This window comes from Notothenia rossii, assembly GCF_949606895.1.
Source record: "Notothenia rossii genome assembly, chromosome: 5".
NCBI lineage: Eukaryota > Metazoa > Chordata > Actinopteri > Perciformes > Nototheniidae > Notothenia > Notothenia rossii.
Genome location: NC_136903.1, coordinates 3,816,355 through 3,836,498, shown reverse-complemented (window position 1 = coordinate 3,836,498; position 20,144 = coordinate 3,816,355). Strand labels below are relative to the sequence as shown.

Sequence of the window (20,144 nt, the reverse complement as noted above, 5' to 3'; positions counted from 1 at the left end):
TTCTTCACTTTCTTCTTACACATTACATTTCAGCATAGCAGTTTAGCATACAGCATTCCCACTAGCAATTTCTTCAGGAATTGCATTCTCTAGTTACTTTTATGACTCAGAAATATTGGAGTTTATGATTCAGTGTACAGTTGAAAATGCACGGATGTTTAATCACCTTTTTTGTACTGCTTTTCTAGTGGCCTCAGGTCGAAGTCTGTTGGCAGTGAAACGTTTATATGATGTACTTTTATTTGACTTATCGTGAGTTTCCCCCAGGATAAGTAAAGTGTTCTGCTTCTGATGTGATATCCTGTGATCAAAGGAGCCTCAGATTGTTCCTGTGATAAACCTCTCTGGTTCTTTGTGTGTCTGCAGGTTCCCGATCAGCCCGAGTCCGGCCCTCTGTCAGCGGCTCCCAGCGCCGGCATCGTGGGCGCTCTGATGGAGGTGATGCAGAAGAGGAGCAAAGCCATCCATTCCTCAGGTAAAAGCTTTGGCTGTCAGCTTTCAGAGTCAGAACTATGGATTACATGTCAGAATTCTGAGAAAATAAAAATATGCCTTTTTTTTTTAGTTTAATGTATGAACTCAAAACATTCCCTTTTGTTCAGATCTAGAACTAAATTCCCTCCTCTCTAGCATGTCATCACTAAGTCCATGGTTCTGATTTGGCTCTATACCTTTTGCCAAAAACACCACCTGATCATTCAGGAACTTATAAGTTCCTGAAAAATCCATACAGAAACAACGTTCTAAGTGTAAACAACAATGGACCAATCAGCACAATGACTACTTTCACTTTTGGTACTTTAACTATATTTTGAATACAGGACTTTTACTTGTACAGAGTATTTCCTACACTCTGGTACTTCTACTTTAACTCAAGTACAAGATCTGAGTACTTCTACTTTTACTCAAGTACAATATCTGAGTACTTCTACTTTAACTCAAGTACAAGATCTGAGTACTTCTACTTTTACTCAAGTACAATATCTGAGTACTTCTACTTTAACTCAAGTACAAGATCTGAGTACTTCTACTTTTACTCAAGTACAATATCTGAGTACTTCTACTTTAACTCAAGTACAAGATCTGAGTACTTCTACTTTTACTCAAGTACAAGATCTGAGTACTTTTACTTTTACTCAAGTACAAGATCTGAGTACTTCTACTTTTACTCAAATACAAGATCTGAGTACTTCTACTTTAAATCAAATACATTATCTGAGTACTTCTACTTTTACTCAAGTACAAGACCTGAGTACTTCTACTTTAAATCAAATACATTATCTGAGTACTTCTACTTTTACTCAAGTACAAGACCTGAGTACTTCTACTTTAAATCAAATACATTATCTGAGTACTTCTACTTTTAATCAAGTACAAGATCTGAGTACTTCTACTTTTACTCAAATACAAGACCTGAGTACTTCTACTTTAAATCAAATACATTATCTGAGTACTTCTACTTTTACTCAAGTCCAAGACCTGAGTACTTCTACTTTAAATCAAATACATTATCTGAGTACTTCTGCTTTTACTCAAGTACTAGATCTGAGTACTTCTGCTTTTACTCAAGTACTAGATCTGAGTACTTCTACTTTTACTCAAGAACAAGACCTGAGTACTTCTACTTTAACTCAAGAACAAGACCTGAGTACTTCTACTTTTACTCAAGTACAAGATCTAAGTACTTCTACTTTTACTCAAGTACAAGACCTGAGTACTTCTACTTTTACTCAAGTACAAGATCTGAGTACTTCTACTTTTACTCAAGTACAAGATCTGAGTACTTCTACTTTAAATCAAGTATAATATCTGAGTACTTCTACTTTTACTGAAGTACAAGATCTGAGTACTTCTACTTTAAATCAAATATAATATCTGAATACTTCCACTTTTACTCAAGTACAAGATCTGAGTACTTCTACTTTTACTCAAGTACAAGATCTGAGTACTTCTACTTTTACTCAAGTACAAGATCTGAGTACTTCTACTTTTACTCAAATACAAGATCTGAGTACTTCTACTTTTACTCAAGTACAAGATCTGAGTACTTCTACTTTTACTCAAGTACAAGACCTGAGTACTTCTCCCACCTCTGGTCTCTTCTAACTCTCAGCAAGAAAGCTAAAAAGCGAATTCCAAAGTGTTTAACTCCCCTGTATTTCCACGCCCTTTAACACCGTTTTGTTTCCCCAGACGAAGACGAGGATGACGACGAAGACGAGGACTTCGAAGACGACGACGAGTGGGACGACTAGTGAAGAAATCTGTCCTCTGCACCGACCGCTGACACTAAAATATCTTCTAAAAAACCCTCCCAGCATCAGACTAAAACTGTAATGTAAATGTTGTAAGAATTGGCTGTATATTTATTTTTTTGCCTTTTTTGCTCTTTTTATTTGAACGATTATAAGAATGAATCTGTGCAATACCTCATCTGTTAGATCCGTCACACATTCCCATCGTTAAAGACTCCTTAGAAAGCACTAAACGCCGCCATCAGCACATTTCATGATCGACGCTATAAACCCTCGCTGCTCCCTGACAACAGTCTGAACCGAGGCTTCATCGCTCCTTGGGAAATATTGTTTCTCTTGTTTCCATTCCTCTTCTGAGAAACTGAAAAGGAGACGAGCAAACAGGCAGGACCCTCTTTGTGTTAGAATGCTAGATAACACTATTTTCTTACCGTGCTTCTTCTGTCGCGTCTCCTAATGAAGTTTAGTTTAGTCGTGTTCTTTTTTCATGAATCCTTTTTTGACCAAAATGGCTCAGTCGCCTCACGTGTTTTTTTTTATGAAGTTAAAGCCGTTTATTTGCACACAGTTTATATGATAGCTCAGTTTCGTGTTTAGTTTTTTCAAGTGTGTGTTTGTTGAGTTTATTTGTATTTAGTTTCAAGCAGGTTACAGTGAAGATGGACATTTTTAAAAAAGGTTTTGCAATATCGTGACCTTGTTCGAATGGGACTACAAACATCTTCTTTGGCTTGATACAAAAACATGTCTACACACACACACACACACACACACACACACACACACACACACACACACACACACACTTACTTGTGAAATGATGGAAGTTTTGTTCTTATGGTCTGGTTGGTTGTTTTTGTTGTGGCATCTTTCCGTTATTTCCTGCAGGAGGAAACATCTCCAGTTCTCTGGTCCCTATTTCAAATATCACGTCATGCAGAAAAAAAAAAGATGGATATAATTCTTCCTCTTCCCTCCAGTTAACAAACTATCATTTTATGCAATGCGACTGTACATGCCTCCTCATGGAGAATCATTTATTTAAAAAAAAGAAGTAAATAATAAATAAACCAAATGTGGCATTTGCAAGCAGCTTGTGGTTCGGCGATGCCTGAGATCCCTTTGTGTGTAAACGGAAAAAAGAAATAGCCGACGCTCGTTTTAACTGTTCGAGTTTTTACCGTCCTCCAGCGAGGCTGAAAGCTGAGATACTGACAGTGAGCCTGTGAAAAGGGTTGGGAGGGGGGAGGGCAATGAAAATACTAAATTGTATACTTAAATAAATGTTAATATTTACAGAGAAATGTGTGTCTTGTTATTTGTTAAAGTGGTTCTACTTCAGAGGGGATGAAGTCCAGTTTGGTGCAAAAATCAACATTCATTTTATGTTTCTGTAAAGAAACATTTTATACAGGTATCGACCCAGAACTGGCCCCCATTAAAGTCAGCATTAATTATTTTCAATGTGTGTAGGCTGATTAAAACCATTAGGAACAGTAGGTAGTTGCAGGGAAGCTTCATAGAGACTTAACACAACATGACTACAGGCCTAGTTGAATACTCAATGCTGATTGGTCCATTTGGAACATTCTGTGGTCTGCTCTTTATCACTAGTAGACCAGACGTCCTTGAGTATGTCTTTTTTTCCGTCATTTGCTGGGTACAGATCTTAACAATAGTTTGAGGGAGATTTTAGCCTTTGCAACTAAAACTTAACAAACTGCAGGGAAGGCAAAACCCAAAAAGCACAATAGGGTCTCTATGAAGTTTGTGATTTCAGAATGAGCTTGAAGGAAAAAACGCATTAAAGACAATCTAGGTACCATCACTAGTTACACTTGGATTTCATTGTGCTCCTTTGTTCCTGTAAACTGTTTCAGCAGACTGTCCAGTATACACAGAGACATTATCATACACTACCTACCACCTCACATTTAAAAGGGTATCTGAGTTCTCTGAGAATAGCTGATGGGGTTTTGAATCAGAGTTTTTTGTCATAAACACATGAACTGCTTTTTTTCTCCAAATAAATACAATAAAGTTGAATCAGAATGTATTTTTATTTCAAAAAAAGATACAATTCAAAAACGTTTGTGTTTTGCTAAATATTCATATAAACAAGGATAAGACAAATACTGTTGTCTCTGAAACAGGGACATTCATTAAAGTAGAAACGCTTGTGTGTCGTACGTCGGATTTGACAGTCCTGAAGGCAGCTGATTTCAAAGATTTTAAGAGATCATTTGAATCATCGCAGTTGATTGGTTTCATGTTGTTTGTAACAATGTGACACATTAAAGACATTTTTTTACAGAAAAGAAATATAGAAATCTGGTATAACAATGTATAGAGGGGGCATCCCCCCAGAAGACATTTATCACATGTAATTATAGCGAACCCCGTGTGAAACATCAAAGGGTTGTTCTACTCAGTTTGATTGACAGGAGAGATGATCAGAGGGGCAGAGTTTTTACCACCATCGTTGTTACCAGGACAAAAGTATGGGTAGAGTTTCTCTTTGAAGCAGCAGCCAGTGAAGGAGTAGATCAGAGCTGCAGCATCAACATCATAAAAGGAGACCAGACCCTCCTCATAATCCACAAACACCCCCACCTTCTCAGGCTGAGACTTCAGAGAGAGACTGACTGCAGGACCAGCACAAGCTATGTACTCATTTCCATTCCTCAACGCTATCGTCCAGTAACCTTTCTGAGGAGTCGGTGAGATCTGTCCCTTCCTGTTGATCGACTCTCTGACCACTCCTAGATCCCACCCAGTCTTCCCTTTAACCTGAACCTCGTAATAAAATCTACCTGAAGAGAAACTCTGCTTTGCTAAGACACAGGTACAAGTATCAAATCTCTCTGGATTGTCTGGGAGATTCTTCCTCACATCAACATGTTTCACTTGTTTTCCATCATCAGACAGGATGAGTTTGGGATATGCTGTATCAGGATCAAGAGTCACCTCCACCTCAGACTGCTGGACCCTCTTCAGCTCCACCTCAAGCAGCTTCTTCATCTGTTTCCTGAGCGTCTCCTCCAGCTGAGTCACAGCTCTCCTCACAGTCCCCTCATATGAAGGTGGACGGACCCTGACTTCTGTCCAGTTCTTGGTGGGTGGAGCAGCATTCAGGGACGTGAAGCTTTGGAGGAGGTGGAGCTGGTCTTCAGAGCGTGAGAGCTGCTCCACCTCAGAGCTTCTCTTCTTCAGCTCAGAGACTTCCTGTTCCAGCTCTTTGATGAAGCCTTCAGCCTGTTCCTCTGTCTCTCTCTGCTTCTCTTTGATGGTGTCGATGAGCTCGGCCTGGCTTCTCTCAACAGACTCCTTCAGAGCGGTGAAGACCTGAACACCATCTGCTATCTCTCTGTCTGCTCCTTCCTTACTGAGCTCCACTGAGCGGTTCATCTCCTGAATCTTCAGTCGTCTCTTCTGGATCATCTGCTGAATTTCAGCCTCTGTCTTCCCCAGCTCAGCCTTCTTTCCTTCATATCCTTCTTTCAGAGGAACTACATCATGTGTCTTGTGGTCTAAAACAGTGCAGAGCATGCAGACACACACCTGGTCGGTCTGACAGAACAGCTCCAGCAGTTTATCGTGCTTCACACACATCCTGCTTTCCAGGTTCTCCTCAGGGTCGATCAGCTGATGTTTCTTCAGGCCTGCTCTTGTCAGGTGAGGCTCCAGGTGAGTCTCACAGTAGGACTCCAGACACACCAGGCAGGACTTCAGGGCCTTCAGTCTGGTTCCAGTGCAGACGTCACAGGGAACTTCTCCTGGTTTGACAACGTGTTGCTCTGAGCTGCTGCTGCTGGCTTTCTGTTGAGCTGACTGTCTGAACTGAGCAGCCATCTCAGAGATGAAAGTGTTGACCCGCAGATCAGGCTTTATGTTGAACACCTCTTTACAGTTGGGACACTGACTCTGGACATTTCTACCCCAGTGTTCAGAGATGCAGGCTTTACAGAAGTTGTGTCCACATGGTATGGCGACTGGATCAGTGAACACATCCAGACAGATGGAGCACAGAAGCTGATCTTCAGTCAGCAGACAGCTGGCAGCAGACATGTCTACACTCTGAGGACGTGAGCAAGTGAAAAACAAAACCATGGTTAGTCTTTTTAATGATTATTTGTCAAACTACAAAATATGTTGTGAATGCTCATTGTTTCAAAGCTGACAGTTGCAAACAAAAACAATCAAACAAACATAAAGAGATAACCTTTAAAAGTATAATACATAATTATAATAAGACTTATGGAGCACAATTGATGAAGCTCTGTAGATGAGATGATCCACAAAACCCCCCAGAATCAAAACATATTGAGTAACCCTTAAGCACCATATTAAGCGTGTGCGTCGTGTGTGAGTGCATGTGTGTGTGTTTTTATGTCAGTTCGCGAAGGGAGGCATGTCCGTGAGTGGGAGGCGTCTCTTTTGTCATTGTTTTGTTTAAATTTGATATAATATGTTTCATTCAATTTTGTATTGTTAATTCTTTATTCCACTTTTCAAGTATTTGTATTTCAATATCTGGACGCTGCTTCTGTTATCAAATAATTTCCCAAATTTGGATAAATAAAGTCTATATTTATATAGACCAGGGGTTGCCAACACGTCGATCGCGAGCTACCAGTAGCTCGCGGAGGTTTTCCGAGTAGCTCACCAGAGGGCGCTAAAGTGCAGCTGACATGTTGAGACATATTTATTTATGTAGTATATTTTGAGAGTAAGAAAGATAGAGAAAAAGAGATGTAAGATGCAGTCATGACAACTGAGGAAGGTCCGTCAAAGAAGAAATCTAAAATATACTACTTTCATGACGAGTGGGAACATGAATTTTTATTTATGAGCATCAAAGACAAGTGTGTGTGTTTAATTTGTGGCTCGAGTGTTGCGGTGGGGAAGAAGGGAAATGTCGAGCGGCACTTCACAAAACTTCACGAAAACTTTTCAAAGGAGTATCCCGCCGGCAGTTGCCTTCGCGTTGAGAAGGTACAACAATTAAAAGCTACGCTACAAAGGCAGCAGTCATTGTTCACGAAGCCTGCCAAGAAAGCTAGCCTAGCTACAGAAGCATCGTTCCGAGTCGCTCAGTATTTGGCAAAGAACAAAAAAGCTTTCACTGATGGCGGTGTTCTTAAGGGAGCGATGTCTGTTATGGCAGAGACTTTGTTCAGAGACCACAAGAGCAAGTCGGAGATAATGTCTGCCATTGACGATGTGCAACTGGGAAACAACACTGTGGCGAGGAGAGTGTCGGCGATGTCAGTGGATGCCATGGGACAGTTGGAGCGGGACATGGTCAGGTGCAAGTGGTTCTCAATACAGTGCGACGAGTCGGTGGATGCGAGCGACACAGCTCAGCTGTCTGTGTTCATCCGGATGGTGTTTGAGGATTTTACGGCGAAAGAGGAATTTCTGACACTGCTTCCACTCAAAACAACAACAAGAGGTGTGGACGTGTATAATTCTATTAAGAATTATTTCATAAATAAAGGCGTGCAAATGGAGAAGCTTGTATCCATAACAACTGATGGAGCCCCGGCTATGAGAGGTCGCCACAACGGTTTTATCGCAAATTGTAAGTCAGATCCATATTTCCCACGTTTCCTGAGTTACCATTGCATCATTCACCAAGAAGCACTTTGTGCCAAAGTTATGGACTTCAATCACGTCATGAAACCTGTGATACAAATAATAAACTCTATCCGAGCGAAGGCAAAGCAACACAGGAGCTTCAAAGTTTTTCTTGAGGAACTGTCAGCTGAATATGGAGATCTCCTTCTCCATGCTGAGGTGAGGTGGTTGAGTAGAGGGAAAATCCTACAGCGCTTCCTCTCCTTGCTGAATTAGGTAAAGCTCTTCATGGAAGAGAGGGGGGAGGACACCTCCATCTTATCTGATGCTGGTTGGGTACTTGACCTGGCCTTTTTGACTGATCTGACAGGAAAATTAAACCAGCTTAACCTCCAGCTACAAGGCAACGGCAAAACAGTATGTGACATGATTAGTGCTGTAAAGGCCTTTAAAGCAAATCTGTGTCTATATCTCCAGCAAGTAAAGGGAAATAAATTGCATCATTTCCCCTCTGTTCAAAAAGTACTGCAGGAGAATAAAGCTGCTGCTGGCTTTCTTGACTTATCAAAGTACTGTGACTGCTTAACTAAGCTTGGGCAGGAATTTGAGGACAGGTTTCTTGACTTTAAACAGCTTGAGCCCTGTGCAAGTTTCCTTGCTAACCCATTCAACATCGTGGATGTTACTGACATGTCTGAGCAACTGGCCAGCCTTTTCAGTCTCAGTGCTTCAGAGTTGGAGCTGGAGATAATCAATCTCCAGAATGACATTCAGCTGAAAACACATCAGATGGACAAAGATGTCTGGAAGCTATTGGACCCAGAGAAATTCAAAAACATTCAAACTGCTGCACTGAAACTGTCCTGCTTATTTGGGTCAACATATCGCTGTGAATCAGCATTCTCTGATATGAACTTTATCAAATCCAAATTCAGGACAAGACTTACTGATGAACACCTCAATGACTCAATCAGAGTGAATTTGTCAGGATACACACCCCAGTACAGTGCTCTGGTGGATGCTATGCAGTGCCAGGTGTCACATTAGCTGAGTCAGGAGAAAGACAACAATGCAGTGACAGACTGAATGTTTGAAGACATATGTTTGCTTGATGCAAGTTGAGAAAAGCACAAGCCATATTCCCCTTTTACATGTGAAACAAATTTGTGAAATGCTTGAAATAATTTAAATTATAGAGCTAGAAATGTTATTATTACAATTAGGAACTTTGCACTCTTATCTGTAAAACTGTTTACTGTAGTTATTGATGTTAAAGCAGAACTCAGTATTGCATGGTGATTATTTGTCTTTTTTTCTCTTCATGAGAAAGTCAAGTTTATTCATGTTAATGTTAATGTTTCTGCTCTTGAGTCACGAATGTGATATGTGCACTGACATCTATATAAAATAACATGAGTAGCTCTTGGCCACTTTCTTTTTTCAAAAGTAGCTCCCGGTTAGAAAAAGGTTGGAGACCCCTGATATAGACCATCCATTCATTGGTGTTAGTAGTAATTTTTGGTGTCATGTTGAAATCTTGAATGTAATCTAATTAAACCCCTACTCATCCAGTAAACAGAAAATAATACCAATAATAAATATTATAATAACGCTGAATTAAACACAAATATTATAATTTACTGTGATAATAGACCTCTGTTAAACATTTGCCCTGAGACGGACTTCCTGTCTGAGTAGAGCTGAGGGTTTGAGTTTACACCGGATGTTGAAACTTATGGTTGAAACACAGGAAATATCTTTTCAAAGACAGACAGCAGTAACTAGAGAGAAGTTGAGAGGAAAGGGTTATAAGTTCAAGGCTGCTGACCAAAGTGTATAACAGTTAAATAGGTTGTACAATCTAAATATCGTGCCTTTACAGACTATACAAAAAGAGACCTCCCAAACAATCTGAGCTAGGCTAGTTAGCTGTTAGCAGGCCTGGGCTAACTGCTGTTCCGGTTCTTCGTCTCGTGTTTAGTGAGGCGTAGTGTCTCTGTAGTGCACTCACCAGTGTTTGCAGAGGTTCTGCTGTGTTGTTGAGAAGAAGCTGCTGGATTCAGTTGTTTCTTCAGAGAAACAGAGACGCGGTCTGGACTGCAGCTCTGCTCTCACTAAGTTTCACTTTCGTTTCTGTGAAGTTGAAACTCTCCTGTTTCAGTGTTGCAACTCCTCTCAGTGTAGCTCTGAGTGAGGGTGTGTCACCTCTGGGGAGGACATTAACTCAGCTTTGTAACAAGAGGACTTTTGACATTATGTTTACCATGTTTTTGTTACAAAGGAGAAAAAGTGAAGATGGAAAATGTTTGTCACAAATAGGCCTCAGTGTGATTTTGAGGTTTTACAAGAAAACACCTCTTTAAAATAACTAGACGCAGATAAATAGAGGTCTGTAAATTAAGTGTCTCAATCAGAGAGTAGCAGGTCTAAATTACCTTCCCCCACTTGAATATCAATAGTGTCTGAGAAAACACATGATAATGTACATATACTGTGCACATACATGATGTATTATCATCACTTTTATTTTCATTCATGACTTTGGAAATCTCGAGTTTGAACATTTAGGAAACAAGCCTGGTTTATTCCACCGATGTTTGCATGTAATTTGTTTTACTATAAGTTCAATGATACAGTTATTTATGAAAAGCGTGCATCAGGCTGCAGTGGGTTAGTTCCTCCACAAGAGGGCGGCCTCAGCTCTCTTATTTTCTACAGACTCTGGTTTTGGGTTCATATCATCTTCTCAAACACAACTAAACTGCACATCTTTACTTTCAATCATGGACATCCATTTTAGGGTACCCAAATGCATGTACTTTACCACAAGACCTTTACATCATGCATTCTCTAAACGTTTTGACCATCTTCTGCAGGTCCATATTAAGATAAGATGGACCTTTATTCATCCCTGTGGTGAAACTCAGTAGTTTAACAGCAACAAGGTAAAATTGATCAAAGATAACAATTAAAAACGATAAAATAACTATACAATCAGAAATGAATTAAAATGAACATATTTACATATTTGATCATGCGTACATATTATTGCACATACATGTGTGTGAAAACAGTGTGTATTGTATGTCCAGTAATTGTGCACCAGTTGGAGGTGGAAATGGCGGTTTTTCTCCATCACAACCTCCTCCTCCTCCACCTCCTCCTCCACCTCCAGGCCCTCCTCCCCCTCCAGAGTTGGACGGAGGTGTTTCGGGAGGAGGAGGAGGAGGAGGAGGAGGAGACTCCCCTAAATCCCCCGGAGAGAAGACGGCGCTTTTGGATCAAATCCGGGGAGGAACGCAGCTGAAGAAGGTGGAGCAGAACAACCGAGCGCCGGCAACGGGAGTGGGGAGGGACGCCCTGCTGGACCAGATCCGACAGGGGATGAAGCTCAAGAACGTAAGACTAACCTCCCTCATTAATATATAACGACAAAGCAATGTGTTTCCAAAATCCTTTCTTACCTACATAACTAATAGTGGTAGCATCTCCCTGGTTGAGAAAAAGGTTCCTGTGTCTGATTGGCTGGGCCGATTGCAAACCACGCCCCGTAAAACTCCCAAAAAGTTTTGTGAAGCCGCCATTTTATTATCCTCGCATTGCATTATTAGCATTAGCATTAGCCCAGCGCACAAACGCAGAGAGACTAACTTATGGCAAGACAAAAGAAAACATGGGAGCGGTGGAGATGAGGAGGTGTCGGCGTTCTGGCGATTCACTCGGAAGGCTTCAGTAGAAGCTGCTGGGAGTGACTAAAAACTAAAAAGTTCTCATGAACTCAGTTCTTTCTTCTTACTTTCACTCAGAAACCTCATTCCAGCTTAAAAATGTTACACATCTTTCTGACATTATTCGTGTTAAACAACTTCTTCGACAGCATCTAAGTGTATTATGGGGTGTCATCAAATGCCGTTGCCATGGCGACAGATCATTCGCCATCAAGTTAGTTCAGAAGTTTGCAGTTCAAATATTCTGCTGCTTTTCCAAGCATTTCTACTTTCTTTTCTTCTCTCATCACACATTCAAGCCCCCAGTGTTCCTGTATCATTTCAATCTAAATTCTTCACTTTCTTCTTACACATTACATTTCAGCATAGCAGTTTAGCATACAGCATTCCCACTAGCAATTTCTTCAGGAATTGCATTCTCTAGTTACTTTTATGACTCAGAAATATTGGAGTTTATGATTCAGTGTACAGTTGAAAATGCACGGATGTTTAATCATCTTTTTTGTACTGCTTTTCTAGTGGCCTCAGGTCGAAGTCTGTTGGCAGTGAAACGTTTATATGATGTACTTTTATTTGACTTATCGTGAGTTTCCCCCAGGATAAGTAAAGTGTTCTGCTTCTGATGTGATATCCTGTGATCAAAGGAGCCTCAGATTGTTCCTGTGATAAACCTCTCTGGTTCTTTGTGTGTCTGCAGGTTCCCGATCAGCCCGAGTCCGGCCCTCTGTCAGCGGCTCCCAGCGCCGGCATCGTGGGCGCTCTGATGGAGGTGATGCAGAAGAGGAGCAAAGCCATCCATTCCTCAGGTAAAAGCTTTGGCTGTCAGCTTTTAGAGTCAGAACTATGGATTACATGTCAGAATTCTGAGAAAATAAAAATATGACTTTTTTTTTTTTTAGTTTAATGTATGAAATCAAAACATTCACTTTTGTTCAGATCTAGAACTAAATTCCCTCCTCTCTAGCATGTCATCACTAAGTCCATGGTTCTGATTTGGCTCTATACCTTTTGCCAAAATACACCACCTGATAATTCAGGAACTTATAAGTTCCTGAAAAATCCATACAGAAACAACATTCTAAGTGTAAACAACAATGGACCAATCAGCACAATGACTACTTTCACTTTTGGTACTTTAACTATATTTTGAATTCAGGACTTTTACTTGTACAGAGTATTTCCTACACTCTGGTACTTCTACTTTAACTCAAGTACAAGATCTGAGTACTTCTACTTTTACTCAAGTACAATATCTGAGTACTTCTACTTTTACTCAAGTACAAGATCTGAGTACTTCTACTTTAACTCAAGTACAAGATCTGAGTACTTCTACTTTTACTCAAGTACAAGATCTGAGTACTTCTACTTTTACTCAAGTACAAGATCTGAGTACTTCTACTTTTACTCAAGTACAATATCTGAGTACTTCTACTTTTACTCAAGTACAAGATCTGAGTACTTCTACTTTAACTCAAGTACAAGATCTGAGTACTTCTACTTTTACTCAAGTACAAGATCTGAGTACTTCTACTTTTACTCAAGTACAAGATCTGAGTACTTCTACTTTTACTCAAATACAAGATCTGAGTACTTCTACTTTAAATCAAATACATTATCTGAGTACTTCTACTTTTACTCAACTACAAGACCTGAGTACTTCTACTTTAAATCAAATACATTATCTGAGTACTTCTACTTTTACTCAAGTACAAGACCTGAGTACTTCTACTTTAAATCAAATACATTATCTGAGTACTTCTACTTTTAATCAAGTACAAGATCTGAGTACTTCTGCTTTTACTCAAGTACAAGATCTGAGTACTTCTACTTTTACTCAAGTACAAGACCTGAGTACTTCTACTTTAAATCAAATACATTATCTGAGTACTTCTACTTTTACTCAAGTACAAGACCTGAGTACTTCTACTTTAAATCAAATACATTATCTGAGTACTTCTACTTTTAATCAAGTACAAGATCTGAGTACTTCTACTTTTACTCAAGTACAAGATCTGAGTACTTCTGCTTTTACTCAAGTACTAGATCTGAGTACTTCTACTTTTACTCAAGTACAAGATCTGAGTACTTCTACTTTTACTCAAGTACTAGATCTGAGTACTTCTACTTTTACTCAAGTACAAGATCTGAGTACTTCTACTTTTACTCAAGTACAAGATCTGAGTACTTCTACTTTTACTCAAGTACAAGACCTGAGTACTTCTACTTTTACTCAAGTACAAGACCTGAGTACTTCTACTTTTACTCAAGTACAAGACCTGAGTACTTCTCCCACCTCTGGTCTCTTCTAACTCTCAGCAAGAAAGCTAATAAGCGAATTACAAAGTGTTTAATTCCCCTGTATTTCCACGCCCTTTAACACCGTTTTGTTTCCCCAGACGAAGACGAGGATGACGACGAAGACGAGGACTTCGAAGACGACGACGAGTGGGACGACTAGTGAAGAAATCTGTCCTCTGCACCGACCGCTGACACTAAAATATCTTCTAAAAAACCCTTCCAGCATCAGACTAAAACTGTAATGTAAATGTTGTAAGAATTGGCTGTATATTTATTTTTTTGCCTTTTTTGCTCTTTTTATTTGAACGATTATAAGAATGAATCTGTGCAATACCTCATCTGTTAGATCCGTCACACATTCCCATCGTTAAAGACTCCTTAGAAAGCACTAAACGCCGCCATCAGCACATTTCATGATCGACGCTATAAACCCTCGCTGCTCCCTGACAACAGTCTGAACCGAGGCTTCATCGCTCCTTGGGAAATATTGTTTCTCTTGTTTCCATTCCTCTTCTGAGAAACTGAAAAGGAGACGAGCAAACAGGCAGGACCCTCTTTGTGTTAGAATGCTAGATAACACTATTGTCTTACCGTGCTTCTTCTGTCGCGTCTCCTAACGAAGTTTAGTTTAGTCGTGTTCTTTTTTCATGAATCCTTTTTTGACCAAAATGGCTCAGTCGCCTCACGTGTTTTTTTTTATGAAGTTAAAGCCGTTTATTTGCACACAGTTTATCTGATAGCTCAGTTTTGTGTTTAGTTTTTTCAAGTGTGTGTTTGTTGAGTTTATTTGTATTTAGTTTCAAGCAGGTTACAGTGAAGATGGACATTTTTTTAAAAGGTTTTGCGATATCGTGACCTTGTTCGAATGGGACTACAAACATCTTCTTTGGCTTGATACAAAAACATGTCTACACACACACACACACACACACACACACTCACACACACACACACACACACACACACACACACACACACACACACACACTTGTGAAATGAGGGGAAGTTTTGTTCTTATGGTCTGGTTGGTTGTTTTTGTTGTGGCATCTTTCCGTTATTTCCTGCAGGAGGAAACATCTCCAGTTCTCTGGTCCCTATTTCAAATATCACGTCATGCAGAAAAAAAAAAGATGGATATAATTCTTCCTCTTCCCTCCAGTTAACAAACTATCATTTTATGCAATGCGACTGTACATGCCTCCTCATGGAGAATCATTTATTAAAAAAAAAAGAAGCAAATAATAAATAAACCAAATGTGGCATTTGCAAGCAGCTTGTGGTTCGGCGATGCCTGAGATCCCTTTGTGTGTAAACGGAAAAAAGAAATAGCCGACGCTCGTTTTAACTGTTCGAGTTTTTACCGTCCTCCAGCGAGGCTGAAAGCTGAGATACTGACAGTGAGCCTGTGAAAAGGGTTGGGAGGGGGGAGGGCAATGAAAATACTAAATTGTATACTTAAATAAATGTTCATATTTACAGAGAAATGTGTGTCTTGTTATTTGTTAAAGTGGTTCTACTTCAGAGGGGATGAAGTCCAGTTTGGTGCAAAAATCAACATTCATTTTATGTTTCTGTAAAGAAACATTTTATACAGGTATCGACCCAGAACTGGCCCCCATTAAAGTCAGCATTAATTATTTTCAATGTGTGTAGGCTGATTAAAACCATCAGGAACAGTAGGTAGTTGCAGGGAAGCTTCATAGAGACTTGACACAACATGACTACAGGCCTAGTTGAATACTCAATGCTGATTGGTCCATTTGGAACATTCTGTGGTCTGCTCTTTATCACTAGTAGACCAGACGTCCTTGAGTATGTCTTTTTTTCTGTCGTTTGCTGGGTACAGATCCTAACAATAGTTTGAGGGAGATTTTAGCCTTTGCAACAAAAACTTAACAAACTGCAGGGAAGGCAAAACCCAAAAAGCACAATAGGGTCTCTATGAAGTTTGTGATTTCAGAATGAGCTTGAAGGAAAAAACGCATTAAAGACAATCTAGGTACCATCACTAGTTACACTTGGATTTCATTGTGCTCCTTTGTTCCTGTAAACTGTTTCAGCAGACTGTCCAGTATACACAGAGACATTATCATACACTACCTACCACCTCACATTTAAAAGGGTATCTGAGTTCTCTGAGAATAGCTGATGGGGTTTTGAATCAGAGTTTTTTGTCATAAACACATGAACTGCTTTTTTTCTCCAAATAAATACAATAAAGTTGAATCAGAATGTATTTTTATTTCAAAAAAAGATACAATTCAAAAACGTTTGTGTTTTGCTAAATATTCATATAAACAAGGATAAGACAAATACTGTTGTCTCTGAAACAGGGACATTCATTAAAGTAGAAACGCTTGTGTGTCGTACGTCGGATTTGACAGTCCTGAAGGCAGCTGATTTCAAAGATTTTAAGAGATCATTTGAATCATCGCAGTTGATTAGTTTCATGTTGTTTGTAACAATGTGACACATTAAAGACATTTTTTTACAGAAAAGAAATATAGAAATCTGGTATAACAATGTATAGAGGGGGCATCCCCCCAGAAGACATTTATCACATGTAATTATAGCGAACCCCGTGTGAAACATCAAAGGGTTGTTCTACTCAGTTAGATTGACAGGAGAGATGATCAGAGGGGCAGAGTTTTTACCACCATCGTTGTTACAAGGACAAAATAATGGGTAGAGTTTCTCTTTGAAGCCGCAGCCAGTGAAGGAGTAGATCAGAGCTGCAGCATCAACATCATAAAAGGAGACCAGACCCTCCTCATAATCCACAAACACCCCCACCTTCTCAGGCTGAGACTTCAGAGAGAGACGGACTGAAGGACCAGCAAGAGCTTCGTACTCATTTTCATTCCTCAACGCTATCGTCCAGTAACCATTCTGAGGAGACGCTGAGATCTGTCCCTTCCTGTTGATCGACTCTCTGGCCACTCCTAGAACCCACTGAGTCTTCCCTTTAACCTGAACCTCGTAATAAAATCTTCCTGAAGAGAAACTCTGCTTTGCTAAGACACAGGTACACATATCAAATCTCTCTGGATTCTTTGGGAGATTCTTCTTCACATCACCATGTTTAACTTGTTTTCCATCATCAGACAGGATGAGATAGGGATGTGCTGTATCAGGATCAAGAGTCACCTCCACCTCAGACTGCTGGGCCCTCTTCAGCTCCACCTCAGAGAGCAGCTTCTTCATCTGTTTCCTGAGCGTCTCCTCCAGCTGAGTCACAGCTCTCACCACAGTCCCCTCATATGAAGGTGGATGGACCCTGACTTTTGTCCAGTTCTTGGTGGGTGGAGCAGCGTTCAGGGACGTGAAGCTTTGGAGGAGGTGGAGCTGGTCTTCAGAGCGTGAGAGCTGCTCCACCTCAGAGCTTCTCTTCTTCAGCTCAGAGACTTCCTGTTCCAGCTCTTTGATGAAGCCTTCAGCCTGTTCCTCTGTCTCTCTCTGCTTCTCTTTGATGGTGTCGATGAGCTCGGCCTGGCTTCTCTCAACAGACTCCTTCAGAGCGGTGAAGACCTGAACACCATCTGCTATCTCTCTGTCTGCTCCTTCCTTACTGAGCTCCACTGAGCGGTTCATCTCCTGAATCTTCAGTCGTCTCTTCTGGATCATCTGCTGGATTTCAGCCTCTGTCTTCCCCAGCTCAGCCTTCTTTCCTTCATATCCTTCTTTCAGAGGAACTACATCATGTGTCTTGTGGTCTGAAAAGGTGCAGTGCATGCAGACACACACCTGGTCGGTCTGACAGAACAGCTCCAGCAGTTTATCGTGCTTCACACACATCCTGCCTTCCAGGTTCTCCTCAGGGTCGATCAGCTGATGTTTCTTCAGGCCTGCTCTTGTCAGGTGAGGCTCCAGGTGAGTCTCACAGTAGGACTCCAGACACACCAGGCAGGACTTCAGGGCCTTCAGTCTGGTTCCAGTGCAGGCGTCACAGGGAACTTCTCCTGGTTTGACAACGTGTTGCTCTGAGCTGCTGCTGCTGGCTTTCTGTTGAGCTGACTGTCTGAACTGAGCAGCCATCTCAGAGATGAAAGTGTTGACCCGCAGATCAGGCTTTATGTTGAACACCTCTTTACAGTTGGGACACTGACTCGGGACATTTCTATCCCAGTGTTGAGAGATGCAGGCTTTACAGAAGTTGTGTCCACATGGTGTGCTGACTGGATCAGTGAACACATCCAGACAGATGGAGCACAGAAGCTGATCCTCAGTCAGCAGACAGCTGGCAGCAGACATGTCTACACTCTGAGGACGTGAGCAAGTGAAAAACAAAACCATGGTTAGTCTTTTTAATGATTATTTATCAAACTACAAAATATGTTGTGAATGCTCATTGTTTCAAAGCTGACAGTTGTAAACAAAAACAATCAAACAAACATAAAGAGATAACCTTTAAAAGTATAATACATAATTATAATAAGACTTATGGAGCACAATTGACGAAGCTCTGTAGATGAGATGATCCACAAAACCCCCCAGAATCAAAACATATTGAGTAACCCTTAAGCACCATATTAAGCGTGTGCGTCGTGTGTGAGTGCATGTGTGTGTGTTTTTATGTCAGTTCGCGAAGGGAGGCATGTCCGTGAGTGGGAGGCGTCTCTTTTGTCATTGTTTTGTTTAAATAATTTGATATAATATGTTTCATTCAATTTTGTATTGTTAATTCTTTATTCCACTTTTCAAGTATTTGTATTTCAATATCTGAACGCTGCTTCTGTAACGAAATAATTTCCCAAATTTGGATAAATAAAGTCTATATTTATATAGACCATCCATTCATTGGTGTTAGTTGTAATTTTTGGTGTCATGTTGAAATCTTGAATGTAATCTAATTAAACCCCTACTCATCCAGTGAACAGAAAATAATACCAATAATAAATATTATAATAACGCTGAATTAAAAACAAATATTATAATTTACGGTGATAATAGACCTCTGTTAAACATTTGCCCTGAGACGAACTTCCTGTCTGAGTAGAGCTGAGGGTTTGAGTTTACACCGGATGTTGAAACTTATGGTTGAAACACAGGAAATATCTTTTCAAAGACAGACAGCAGTAACTAGAGAGAAGTTGAGAGGAAAGGGTTATAAGTTAAAGCCTGCTGACCAAAGTGTGTAACAGTTAAATAAGTTGTACAATCTAAATATCGTGCCTTTACAGACTATACAAAAAGAGACCTCCCAAACAATCTGAGCTAGGCTAGTTAGCTGTTAGCAGGCCTGGGCTAACTGCTGTTCCGGTTCTTCGTCTCGTGTTTAGTGAGGCGTTGTGTCTCTGTAGTGTACTCACCAGTGTTTGCAGAGGTTCTGCTGTGTTGTTGAGAAGAAGCTGCTGGATTCAGTTGTTTCTTCAGAGAAACAGAGACGCGGTCTGGACTGCAGCTCTGCTCTCACTAAGTTTCACTTTCGTTTCTGTGAAGTTGAAGCTCTCCTGTTTCAGTGTTGCAACTCCTCTCAGTGTAGCTCTGAGTGAGGGTGTGTCACCTCTGGGGAGGACATTAACTCAGCTTTGTAACAAGAGGACTTTTGACATTATGTTTACCATGTTTTTGTTACAAAGGAGAAAAAGTTCAGATGGAAAACGTTTGTCACAAATAGGCCTCAGTGTGATTTTGAGGTTTTACAAGAAAACACCTCTTTAAAATAACTAGACGCAGATAAATAGAGGTCTGTAAATTAAGTGTCTCAATCAGAGAGTAGCAGGTCTAAATTACCTTCCACCACTTGAATATCAATAGTGTCTGAAAAACACATGATAATGTGCATATACTGTGCACATACATGATGTATTATCATCACTTTTATTTTCATTCATGACTTTGTAAATCTCGAGTTTGAACATTTAGGAAACAAGCCTGGTTTATTCCACCGATGTTTGCATGTAATTTGTTTTACTATAAGTTCAATGATACAGTTATTTATGAAAAGCGTGCATCAGGCTGCAGTGGGTTAGTTCCTCCACAAGAGGGCGGCCTCAGCTCTCTTATTTTCTACAGACTCTGGTTTTGGGTTCATATCATCTTCTCAAACACAACTAAACTGCACATCTTTACTTTCAATCATGTACATCCATTTTAGGGTACCCAAATGCATGTACTTTACCACAAGACCTTTACATCATGCATTCTCTAAATGTTTTGACCATCTTCTGCAGGTCCATATTAAGATCCTGTGGTGAAACTCAGTAGTTTAACAGCAACAAGGTAAAATTGATCAAAGATAACAATTAAAAACGATAAAATAACTATACAATCAGAAATGAAT

The 20,144-nt window shown here is 40.2% G+C and overlaps 3 protein-coding genes across 4 annotated transcripts in view; 2 read left to right on the top strand and 1 right to left on the bottom strand.

The window, feature by feature from the left end:
• The window catches only part of LOC307040158 (actin nucleation-promoting factor WASL-like), a 44,189-nt gene extending 40,924 nt beyond the window's left edge, over positions 1-3,265 (top strand). For both annotated transcript variants that reach the window (XM_079682751.1, XM_079682750.1), the window contains 2 exons: positions 367-475; positions 2,194-3,265. In XM_079682751.1, the coding sequence (XP_079538877.1) occupies positions 367-475; positions 2,194-2,255 (171 nt within the window). In that variant the 3' untranslated portion in view covers positions 2,256-3,265. The remainder of the gene's footprint in view (positions 1-366; positions 476-2,193) is intronic.
• Positions 3,266-4,296: 1,031 nt separating this feature from the next.
• Positions 4,297-20,030, bottom strand: LOC307041252 (uncharacterized protein). The gene is made up of 3 exons (XM_079684561.1): positions 19,171-20,030; positions 16,469-18,121; positions 4,297-6,332 (listed from the first exon to the last, which is right to left on the bottom strand). Exons 2-3 carry the CDS (start codon positions 18,110-18,112, stop codon positions 4,680-4,682), a joined length of 3,297 nt encoding a protein of 1,098 aa, XP_079540687.1. The 5' UTR covers positions 18,113-18,121; positions 19,171-20,030; the 3' UTR covers positions 4,297-4,679.
• LOC307040160 (actin nucleation-promoting factor WASL-like) lies at positions 10,905-15,050 on the top strand. The gene is made up of 3 exons (XM_079682753.1): positions 10,905-11,234; positions 12,261-12,369; positions 13,960-15,050. The coding sequence occupies exons 1-3, from the start codon at positions 10,920-10,922 to the stop codon at positions 14,019-14,021; spliced, it is 486 nt and encodes a 161-aa protein (XP_079538879.1). The 5' UTR covers positions 10,905-10,919; the 3' UTR covers positions 14,022-15,050.
• Positions 20,031-20,144: the final 114 nt, after the last annotated feature.

Coding starts and splice junctions, on each gene's coding strand:
- LOC307040160 (XM_079682753.1), top strand. CDS start 10,920: ATGTCCAGTAATTGTGCACCAGTTGGAGGTGGAAATGGCGGTTTTTCT. Junction 11,235..12,260: donor AGGGGATGAAGCTCAAGAAC/GTAAGACTAACC, acceptor GTGTGTCTGCAG/GTTCCCGATCAGCCCGAGTC. Junction 12,370..13,959: donor CAAAGCCATCCATTCCTCAG/GTAAAAGCTTTG, acceptor TTGTTTCCCCAG/ACGAAGACGAGGATGACGAC.
- LOC307041252 (XM_079684561.1), bottom strand. CDS start 18,112: ATGTCTGCTGCCAGCTGTCTGCTGACTGAGGATCAGCTTCTGTGCTCC. Junction 6,333..16,468: donor CTCCTGTCAATCTAACTGAG/TAGAACAACCCT, acceptor TCACGTCCTCAG/AGTGTAGACATGTCTGCTGC.